The 12,129-nt window shown below is 32.8% G+C and overlaps 1 protein-coding gene across 5 annotated transcripts in view; it reads left to right on the plus strand.

Annotated features, from left to right (window-relative positions):
* LOC105331539 (serine/threonine-protein kinase Sgk1) overlaps positions 1 to 12,129 on the plus strand; it is a 28,203-nt gene that overhangs the window by 7,913 nt on the left and 8,161 nt on the right. For 2 of the 5 annotated variants that reach the window (XM_066066152.1, XM_034455011.2), the window contains exons 4-5: positions 1,168 to 1,251; positions 8,845 to 8,990. In XM_066066152.1, coding sequence (XP_065922224.1) covers positions 1,168 to 1,251; positions 8,845 to 8,990 — 230 coding nt within the window. Of the gene's footprint in view, positions 1 to 667; positions 1,252 to 8,844; positions 8,991 to 12,129 lie in introns of those variants that run through there. The other 3 variants (XM_066066153.1, XM_066066154.1, XM_066066151.1) reach the window with 2 other exon arrangements.

Raw genomic sequence — 12,129 nt, forward strand, 5'->3', positions numbered from 1 at the left:
AACAGAAAGATAAAACAGTTTAGAGTTTTGATTTATACATGTTTTCAAGAATGCAGGAAATAGTTACTGCTAGTTTTCTTGTCTCATTTGAATTTCATCAGGCTATTTTTGGCTCCTTGACAATCCTCTGTCATATTAATTTAGACATTCTTAAGGTCATTGGCCAAGTTTTAATTACTTACCTACATCTTTTAATCAGACAAACAATGTAAGAAGGGGGAAAATATCTTGTAGAATTGTAAAAAAGGCAAGCAATATAGGATATTTTTGGGGGTTCCCATTTCATTTTCTGCTTATATTTGTTATTTTAAGGATGTACCATTATTTGGGTATTTTTAAAGAAGACCATAAGGATATACATGTACTTGTTTAAGTCTCTGCACCCAAGTGGGACTCTTAAGAAACAATTTAATGGTCATTTTATACACTGACTTCTGTTATTAAGAATTTAAATTTTTATAATCACTGGGGATTATTATTTGATTTTCACTTATCAGATCGAATTGATGATATGTGTTTTTCTTACAGTTGGTTAAGCTTTGTGTGTTAATTGCGTTTCTATTCTTATCTTGGGCCCACATGGTCACTAGAGGTGTTCACCTGTCCTAAGTGTGTTGTTTACCTAGAGATCTGGCCTCTTGATTTAGTATGATCTATTGGAGGGTTGAAGCATTTAACTCAAAACAGGATTAGGATCAGCATACACCTGAACATTTACCTTCAGTAGCTGGACACCAGCAAATCAGCTGACTGATTTCTCTCTGTTGCAACAGTTTGAGGATAGAGAGAAAGAGAAAGAGATCTGCATTAGATTATCATCAGGTGCACCCTCTGCCTCCAGTATATTCTGATATTTGCTGATAGTTGCCAGTGATGAGTGAAGCTAAGTTTTCACTTTGTTTGCACCCCACAGGGAGTCGTGAAGGGAGATAATCTGCTTCATTTCATTGAAATATTAGCTGTCCACAGAGTTTTTCCAGGAATATAAGCTCTTGGATTTTTACAACACTAACATTTTGATCACTCAGTGAATGAAACATGAGTGAAAATTTATCTGTGTCCCTGGAGGCCATAACGGACCACTCTAAAAAGATTGTCAAGTACAAAAGATTGAGTTTTGTGCAGTCTAACTTGCTGAGCTTGATGAAGTCAGTTTTTCCTCTTCAGGTGTACAAAGTGGTTGTGAATTTTGGAGAAGAGTCTTGGTTCATCTTCAGAAGATACAATGAATTTCACAGTCTTCATGAAAAGGTGAGTTCATTTATTTTGTTGGGGGGGGGGGGGGAGTATTCATATTACTTGTATTAACTTACGTTTTTTCTACATGAAGAGTTAAAAATAATATGTTCAAGCTATTTAAAGAATTATTTATAACAGATGTGTTCAGAATTTCATAATACAGATGAATTTATCATAAAAACAATCAGAATGTTATTCTGTGTAAACATATGTACTAGATTTTAATTCAAGGCTGAGTGTGACTAAGCACCTATCTAGTACAAAGAGTACTTTAGTGGAATTTCTATTCAATGTCATATTATGCAAAATGACAGCGAAGAAGAAAATTACTGACATTTTCAGAAACTTGAAACATTCATAATTCATTAATTCCCCCATACCAATGAGAAGCTACTTCATATAAGTTTACCATATGTCATACCTCCCTGGATGTTTTATAATAGAATTACATGTATATGTTTGTGTTAGTAACATGTTGGATGCTCCATCATGCAGGCAGCTCATGGGGTCATGGATTCTGTGTAGGCTCCAATGAATAATTTCCTCGAAGAACCAGTCTGTATATACTCTCCATAAAATATGACAAGATAACACAGAGTACCAGCTCTTTGTGGGTCGTGATTGATGGTGGTACTTTAAGTTGAAGATGACAGACATTCAGTGATGTGTTTTGTAAAGATTCTATTTATAGTTAGAAAAAAATCTTGCAAATATATCATACTGTGTATCTGCAGAATGTCTATCTCTTTATCGTATGAAGTAAAATCTTGTTATTGAAGTTATGTAAGCAAATTGAACATTTCAAGTACCTGTTCAATGATACTTCAAACCTGAGATCAAGATATTATAAAGTAATGTATTGTTCAATTTCAGAAAATTTCATTTTCAATTTACACAAGGTTCATAACTTCATATGCAAATAAACTGAAAAGAGGATCCCATGATACATTTTAAATCAGGTAAACTGTAAATTATTACAACTTATTTTGTAGCTTAGAGAGAGAGAGAGAGAGAGAGGAGAAAGGAGAGAGAGAGAGAGAGAGATTTTAAAGGACTGGTTTGCAGAGTGAATTATTTTCAATGTTGAGGTCATCTTGAACTTTATCCAAACAATTTTTTGCACATGAATATAAGTTGGTGTACAACACAAGCAATCCTACACAAATGAGAACTGTCACCAGGCTGTAACATTTTGCTGTTTTAGGTGGTATGGGGCACCTCCATATTGTGACATATGTGTACTTTCTTAGTATTGAAATAAACAATCCAGGTAAATTAAAATATAATTTCATAATTTTTTCTTTACCAAAATTGTTACTTAACAGCAAGATGGGTAAGAGCGTTATATACTATTCCATTAGTTATGAGTTTGAATCCAGCTGTGGCTTTTATAATTCTTACCTTTCAAAAAAAATTTAAAACCTATTTTTTGGTCAAATATTGTAAAAATTGAAAATTCTAATCTGGTGAATGTATTGTGATTATAATGTATTTTTATCCACATTATCATCGACAGGTGTTCCATTCCACCTTAAATACAGTATTTACAATTTCTTATTTTTTCTTGCCTGGTACATATATATTTTTTTTAGATCTGACTCCTGTGTTTTTATAAGGATTGCTTTGTAATGCAAGACAATACAAACAAATGGGTTCTTTACTTTTCCAATCTATATATTCATAGAGTTTAACGGAAAAGTACAGACCAGCTGTCTTGATAAAAAAAGCGACAGATGATTCCAGTGCCAAATATAAGAGTACATAATATTACAACATATGTTTTCTGATAGCTGCAACATTAGAGAACTCCATTGTACCGGTACTCTGTATTCATTGATATTCTAGACAGCTGGTCGGAGTTCAAGAAGCTATTCTGTATTGTATCCTGATATAAACTTGGTGAACTTTATAGTTAGAGTGTGTGATGAATATGTTGACATTTCTCTCTGGTGAATGGACTCAAAAGGAAGTAAAATACTAGTGGACAGCTAACAATTTGAAGAATTAGTATTCTCTAATCGCAAACTATTTAAAGGAAAGTTATTACCATCATCAAATTTTATTGGTAACCTTACTAAATAATGCAAGCAAAAAGTAACAAATTGAATATTTTGGCAGTTACAATACTATATAGATGTGCAAGATGATACATTGCATAGTAGGATGGAAATGAGTTTGACCCTGACCCTTGTTGCACACATTGCACCATGGAACAAGTACGCTTGATATTTAAGCATGTTTTAGGCCCTCACGTTTCATCATGACATAACATTAGAAATGAAAAATATGATGTTTTGCATCAATACCTCATAAACTTGAATGTTAATGGAAAGGTTAAATGATTTGGATTGTTGACAATTTGTTGTGGCCAGGCTAATATTGAAGGCTTCTTATGCAATAACATTTCCAGATTCTGTATAGGGCTTTAGGAAAGTTTGGATCAACAAACAGTCTCTGTAACAAAATCAACAATAAATATTGGGTATACTGAGGGAAGGTTATCTGATTTCACCGAGTCTTGGAATTCCAGGATTTTGTTGGTACCCCTTTCCTCGGCATATTCTATTTATAAATGATTAAAGTTGATCACACAAGAAAATCATCCATCTGTGAAATTAGGTAGGTCCTATAATAACCTTTGATTAGTCAACAATCAAAACAAAACTGACCTTCACAAACTATAATGATTTTAAAGTTACTGGAATTACTGAATAAACTTTATCGTATTCCTTGAACTTAAAGCCTATGTTCTGTGTGACCTGAAATATTCAACATTTTGTCACACAAGTACCTTTACTATAAAACTGAATGTGGTTAAGTTCATCTGATAGTGTTTTTTGATGGATCGTTATAAAACCCCTTTTTGCGTAGTACCTAGTACAGTTCTTGTTCATGACTTTGGTGTATTCCAACTTATCTTATTACATGGGGACCAGGTATGAACTAGAAAGTTGAATCTTATCAATGTTTGTAAACTAAAGAAGGGTGTACCACGTAACCCACCAATGTTAAGATAAAGTCCGTCCTTGAATATAACCTTACTGTGTCCTCTAAGAATGCTCCCATTGAAATCAGTCTTTCTATTTTTGTTGGTTTTGTAAGTTGCTGCTTGCTTACTTGCAGTGTTAGAGACCTGGCATAACATCGTGTCATTATTTTGCCATACTCAGGTGTGCAAAAGTAACATTTGTCCCAAATTTTGCAATTTAGAAAAAAAAGTTAAACACTAAGTTGCTTTGCAAAATACACTTACTAGTACATTGTATTGTTATTTTTGATAGGCATGTGTAGATGAATTATGCAAGTCATACTGAACTAGCTAGAAATGAAAACCACGTCAACAATTTTGTAAGAGTATAGATCAGATATATTCAATTCATTTCCATTCAATAGTAAAATATCAAAGATGATGAAGTAGATGAAATTTATGGATATATCAATCATCTGCAAAATATTTATAGATCTGATGATTGAGCTCTGTGTATGGTTACTCAGGTGTTCTCGAATCCTGTTGTCCCATGTACCTATTGTCGTCTGATTTATTCAGATTCAATTTTTATTTAATTGATTTAAATTCCTGTTTATATTAAATAAAAAATAACTAAATCAAAACTTAAAATTTTTACAAAGTTTGTTACTCTCTTCTCTCTCTCTCTCTCTCTCTCTCTCTCTCTCTCTCTCTCTCTCTCTCTCTCTCTCTCTCTCTCTCTCTCAAATGGTAGATTCCAATGTTTGCAAATTTTTAGATGTTATACTTCATTGTTTGTTAAATGTGTTTTTTGCAATCAAAGTAATTTTTCAGCAATAATTTTCTCATGTTTTACATTTTTCAAAAGTCTGCATATTTTGATAATGACCCATATAGCATTTATTCTTATAGCCTTAACGTCCCGCCCCCATTAAACCACTTTGCCATTTTGTGGCAATCGAACATCCTACGCGAATGAATTATTGGCTAGAATAGTATCAATGTATTGCTTATTTTTAGACATCTCTCCCCCTCTCTCTCTCTCTCTCTCTCTCTCTCTCTCTCTCTCTCTCTCTCTCTGTGTTTCTTCATGATAAACTTTCACAAGCTGATTAAAGTAAATAACCAAAATGAAAGTTTGTCAAATATTTGGAATTTGGACTCAAACCATGCATACATCAAATTTTCATGAAATGGAGAATATGTTCACATAGGTTAATTAGATGGTTTAGACTTTGGTGCCCTGCATTTCTCATCCAAGAGTTTCAGAACAAATACGAGTGTTGGAGGAGGGGCAAATAGTTATTGTTTGTGGTTATCAAAACATGTGAGTTGTCCCATAAAGACAACGTGTGATGGTAATTGGAGAAAACTTTAAAGTATAATGAGATCTATAATGAATTCCAAAGAGTTTCGTGCCAACATAAGATGGTTCTTGAAACTTTTATGTTCATTTTCCACCAATACAAGCATCAATTTTCCATAATGATTTGCAACTTGGTTATGTGCGATAATAACATATAACATCATTAAGGCATATATGAAGACACTGTTTTTTTCTATAGTATCAGAGATATAGTTAGATTTGAGAGGAGAATAATACTGTGGATTCTGATATTTCTAATATATAGCTCTATAATACCATGCTCCATTATATGGTTTCTTTGAAGAAAAAAGTTGGAAAGTTTTGTGTTAAGGTATGTACCAGCCAGCAATTTATGTGAATTATGATAAATAAAAATATTTAAACAATAAAATGCTTTCTTTGGTGATTCATGCAGTATATGAAGGTAGCGAAATTGCAGAAAAAATACATAACCGGAGTTAGTGGGTTATGTTATTTTTTCTGCAATTATTGCTACAATCATAACCCAATGAATCATCAAATAATTAAAAACATTTTATTGCTTACATTTACATCTTTCTTTTAATAAATTAGTGAATTGATCATTAAGAGTAAGTAAAATTAACTAAATTACTGTTAATGTATATCAGTACATTAGATAAAAGAAATGGCTAAGTTCATGCCTTATATGAAAAATTTGAGTAATTATTTCACAGACCGTGAATTTTCTTAGGTTACTGAAGGTTTCGATTAATCGATTAACTGGTTAAAACTGGATCTTGTGGATTTCAGCCTTGTCAGTTTCTGTAAAGCTATGAATCCCACAATCGGTTTTCAGTCTTTGGAAATAGAGGAGAAAATACTCAGTAGATATAAATGTATACAATGTCATGTGAACATGCATATACATAATGAATTTTTCACACTGTTTTCTTATAAAAGTTTTGTATTTTAATATTGCCGTTTTTAAAAACTTTAAGAATTCCAATAGGATTGTAGCAGTTAAACTCATATAAAGACCGTTTTTCAAAAGGTTAGGAAGAGGTGATCATTGGTCAAATGTGTTTCATTGTGTCAGTATAATGCACCTGCGCACAGGTAAAGTGGACAAAATGGAAATACGAACATAACATTTAGGTGGTTGACTAGTTGGCAATGACCTTAATGTCACCGAACAGTGGTTGAACCCCAGATCAGGGCTACATATCAGGCTTGTATAACCAATTTCTGCAGGTTTGGGGCTTATCTGTGGTTTCAAAACAATCCACACATACCCCATGTGGTTTTTGAGTGTAAGAGAACTTGCTCAGGTACTGTCTTCAGCATGACAGATAGCTGATTTATTTATCAACAGACCAGTTTGTTTGGCTGGTCCTGGTTTCTATTTTCGTATTTTTTGTTTATTACGAAACTAGTGTTTAATATGACATTTATAGTCGTAATTAATATTCCATATTTAAAAATTGTCACCATATATGGAAACATGGAAAGGACTTGGTGATTGACTTGTCGCCAACGCTAAAAAAACATCATGATTACATGAATTTCTTTGAACAAAGGTATTAATACTTTGTAGATCAGTTAATTCAGTACAAAACAAGTCATGAATATCAGTAAATTTAAATTGCTCTATATTTCCTAAACTATTACGATTTTTGAACATCATGTGCAAGATTTGGAAAAGAGAATACAATTTGAAAAATAAAAAGGATTTTGAAGTAACTGACAGACCAAATTTCACAAATACTTGCATTGTGATTTTTAACAAAAGAAAATTATCAGTTACAATGTGGTCCTTTAACTTGCATTTATGTAAGAATTAATCAAATAATTTATGCATGTCATAAAGTTACACAAGGCATAATTTGTTTGACACATCTTATCTGGAGACTGATAGAATATTCCATTAATAGTCATTTAAGTGCAGTTTATGAAGGAATAACAATCTACCACGGTAAATGATGGCTTTATCATTCATCAATTGTACTTGCTTCTAATCCTTTAATGCATGGTTAAAATGGTATTTCAAAACGACATTGAATTCTTGTGTTTGACTGGAGTTTAGGGTCTATTCATGCAAATGCTTTGGCTGCTCAGTTACCTCTACGATATACATTTCAGTGATGTATTAGCAAATAATATTGATTGGCATGATTGATTTTTTTCTTATCAGTAGACCTGCTTACATTAATTTACTATGTTCTATACAATCTTTTAAACCTCCAGAACTCTTCGCTTCAGACTCAAAACATATGTTTGATTAAAGGCTGATAAAACAAAAACACAGAAAATATGGCATACAAATAGGGTCAGGTTTGATAACCTGCAAAGAGGAATGTTATTTTTATATGGGCAGTCTTAAACCCTAATAGCACGTACATGTATATAATCGGACAATGTATGGAAAACTATGAGACAGTAATGGTGCATTATATGAATTGTTACATTGGTTAAGTGAACTGATATCATAGTTTATAGCTGGACAGAAGTTGCTGTTTGGTTTCTGGACTAACTTTTTGTGGGCTTTGTTTATGACTTGCCATAAAGAGCCCTCTTTGCATGGCTGTGACGGAGTGGGAGCTATTTTTGGAGTAGCCTGACCTGGTGACTAAGTATTTACCTGCCAGGGACTGGCAGCAATAACCTGGAAGACTCTTGTGTTTTAGTTTTCTTTCTGTAATCAGGAGTTTGATGCCTCTGCTTTTATTTTGTCTTATAGTCAGGTAAGCTTTCAACTTCACACACGTTCTGTATCAGTTTTCAGAGTCCTATTGTTACATACATGTATCTTTGTCCTTGAAATGGTGTAAATGCATGCATCTGCAAATGACAATGAATTTGTTTTTGCCAAATTACATGTATCACATCATGCTTCTGATGTAAGACTGCCCCATATGTGGGTAATGTATTAATGCTTAGGTGTGTTGTTTTGGCATGACATAGCACCCATTCCTGCTGACTGAATGACGTACATCCACCACTCATTCATGCTCAGCTGTATCTTTTTATATCCTCTATACTCTCTGATGCACTTCATTTTGGTTTGATCAAAATATTACGGCAATATGTTGTTATGCTCTTTGATGAGTTCTGTTGACCTTGTACAGTGGATTTTTGACAGGAAAGGGCACTTCTAAAACAGACAAAAACTTCCCTGAGAGCTGTAATGCAATCATTAATTCCCATCAAGTGATTCCATTTGACATCATGTGGTTAACAACTCTTTGATTCCATAAATAAAGACTGACAAAGCTAAAAATAGTAATATTTTATGAAAATGATATATTTCCAGCTGAAGAAATTGTTCCCCGAGGCAAGCCTTCGTCTCCCAGGGAAGAAGATTTTTGGGAACTTGGACCCAGATTTCATTCAGCAGAGAAGAGAGGGGCTGGACAACTTTATCCAGGAGCTGGTCACACACCCAAAGCTATCTCAGCAGTAAGTATTTACCAAGAGTACAGTAGTTGTACCAAGAATCTAAGGACAGGAACATAAGTCCAAAGGAAACGTAATGGTACTTCAAAATCAAAAAGCATCTAAATCTAGTACCTATAGTAAACAAATATCCTAAACTCACACAACAATACCCAATATTCAGTTATACAACTAAATATGGAAAAATTATTCCAAGCTCATTTAGCGGAAATTATCCCAAAACCATTCAGCAATATCCCAAACTGTATGAGTTCATACTACTACACATACAGCATAGAATTAAGACTGAAAAATAAAATTTTGGAAGGCAGATACCAAAAATTGGTTTATTGGTATATGTATATGCAAAGAAAATATTCCTACATCATAGATAAAATAATTTTTTATGTAATTTATTCTCAAGGTTAGTTTAATTTTCCACGTAGGTTTTTAAAATTAACTTGATAGCTGTAATTAACATTGAAGATTTGAAGCATTGATAAATGTGTCTCGATGATGGTAACTGACATTGGTAGGTTTTATTTACACGCTAATTGTCCAAGTTTTCCAGTTATTTATCTTAAAACAAATGCATTATGCTCAGAAAAAATTAAAAATATTCTTTAGTTTTTTATATGTCAAGGTGAAAGAGTTTCCATTCATGAAACTAGAACATTATATCATGCAGACGAAGCAAGACAATGTCTTCTGTCTGTCAGCAGACTACAGACTTGGCCTATGATTAATTTTCTTGAGAGGATTCATTTTTTTGATGCTATATGAGGTTAATGACACTCTCTACAATCTTCTAGAATCCTGTTTAATTTCTTTTCCTTTGTTTTGTATTTTCTCTTTCTTTTGCAAAAATAGTCAGAAAAATTTAATCTATAACTGATGTTTCATTGATTTCTATGTTGCATCTTCATGAACTATCTTCAAATGTAAAGACAAGCCTTGAGTCATGCTACAAGGGGGAAATTAAAGCTGGTACATTCAACCAGATTCACCCTGAATCTCTTCAGATCTCTTAATACATGTAGCTCTATAAGAACTCCGCAATGTTTGCAATTAGATATTGCATCGAAAACAGTCTAGTGAGTTGGAAAGTATTAATTTTAGAGGATTTTCTCCTGCTGAAGTCCTGAAATAACTCAATTCCCCTGTGTGTTTGTGTAATTTTCTGATAACGGAAAAGTTTGGTATATATCTGATGCTGTCTGTGTTGAGATATATATCGTGGATGCCTGGATTTCCTCACTGGCCTCAGCTGATCCGTGTCCTACTTCATACATGTAGAGGTCACTGGAACAATATTTGGCCTGAGGCCTGATGAGAAGATATCCCATCGTATGAATACATTAAGTGGAGAAACTTGCCAACAGTCTAACTAAGGTATACTTAGCCCTTCAATTTTGTGACAAGTCTGACCTAAAAGTTTTCGAGTATTATTGAGGTGGATCAAGTTCATCAGATGGTTCATCTTGAAAGCCTTTTAAATACAAAATGATGTGTAAAATGTGTACGGTAGCAGCATACACTTTCAGTAGGAAATTTGTACCCAATATATGCTTCATGTCTTACTAATGTCATTTCGATAAAAGCGTGCTGTACGTATGATAAGCTTGATAATGCATGTCAATATATATGTTACAAAAAATTCAACAGACTGGTATCAGTGATTATCCAAATAATTTTTTTTTTAATTCATTTAAAATGATAGATAATAAATGTGTCAAAATAAATGATAATTCTTAAAAAAATTCAATGAAAAAAATTTCGAAAAAGTATTAATTTAAAAGTAGTCATGTAAATAATGAAATGTATTTTTAGAGGACGAATACCGGGTATATTGCACTTGATCAGAATCCCATTAATAAAATAACAGCTCATTTGATATTGATCTTGCCAAGCAAAAATTCCTCTTTAAATATCTTAATGAAAGCATTTATTGAAAAGAATAAAATTTTGTTTTATGTTAGTGAAGAAATTCAGGAAGTCAATTTTTTTTTCCAAAGTTGACAGATTTATTATGAGAATCTTAGAAAAAACCTTGAACAGAAAAGGCTATAGACTTTGGCGTCAGTGTGCTTTATCCGGCTATATTAACTTATATAATCCAAGTTTTGTTGAGTTTTTTACTGCAGCTCTCAAAACCTTGACATTGCAGTCAAAATATTTGCATCATAATTAAAGTCAAAGAAAACAACGCAATTTTCACCAAAAACGCAGTAAAATGAAATGAAATAGTCCAAACAAATAATTAGAATTGATATAATGACAAAACAAGTAAATGACAACAAAATGAATTCCGCGTGTATCACATTTGCATAAGCCACCAAAATATTTTCTAAATCTGTTAAACAAGATTACTAATTTATTTTCGTTTCAATTAATCTCCCTTGTCACAGTGTAAAAAAATTACACTTGTTGACAATTGTTTTCTATATGTTTACACTAGTATCTACATTTGTATATCTATCAGGAAGTCCGTTTGCACGATCATATATCTAAAATTTATTTTGTTTTCCCTTATACGAGTAGGCAAATGTCATGACTGGTCAGTTTTGAAAAATCATCCAGTTCAAAGTTAAGTGGGATATCCCCTTTTTTCTGTAACAATTAATCTTCAAACCCCAATGGAGAAAATGAGGGCTGCAGGCAGATTGAGAACATCCTAAGAAGGTACATGTAATATATTCTACTGGCCTCAGTTAGTGTTTGTATGATACTAGTTCTAGATTAATGTCATTGTAATGTGATGATTATCCTTAAAAAGTTTTCAAAGTTTGCTTCACACCTCAAGAATATTAGAATTGTTGAAAACACAATGCAAGTAATGTACATAAGAGGTTTTGTGACAATTCTGAGGGAAATAAATTAAGCTCCTTCAGTACCTGTTCTAATGAATCCCGCTAAAGAGATTAATATGTGTTATAAAATCTATTAATTAGGCTTATGTATACAGGTATATGAATTGTTATAGGAAGGGATTAAAAAGGCTTGTTCATTTAGTAGTGTGACACAAATAGAGACTTTGTTCAAATCTGAGTGATATAAACAAAAGAGATTTCATACAGGTGAACTTTTATTTCCTACTGTTGATGGACAGGTAGAGTCAGCCACATTTACCTGAGATAGATTGACAGGTAAAAGTGTCAGAAGA

Source organism: Magallana gigas, chromosome 7, assembly GCF_963853765.1.
Source record: "Magallana gigas chromosome 7, xbMagGiga1.1, whole genome shotgun sequence".
In the NCBI taxonomy this organism is placed as follows: domain Eukaryota; kingdom Metazoa; phylum Mollusca; class Bivalvia; order Ostreida; family Ostreidae; genus Magallana; species Magallana gigas.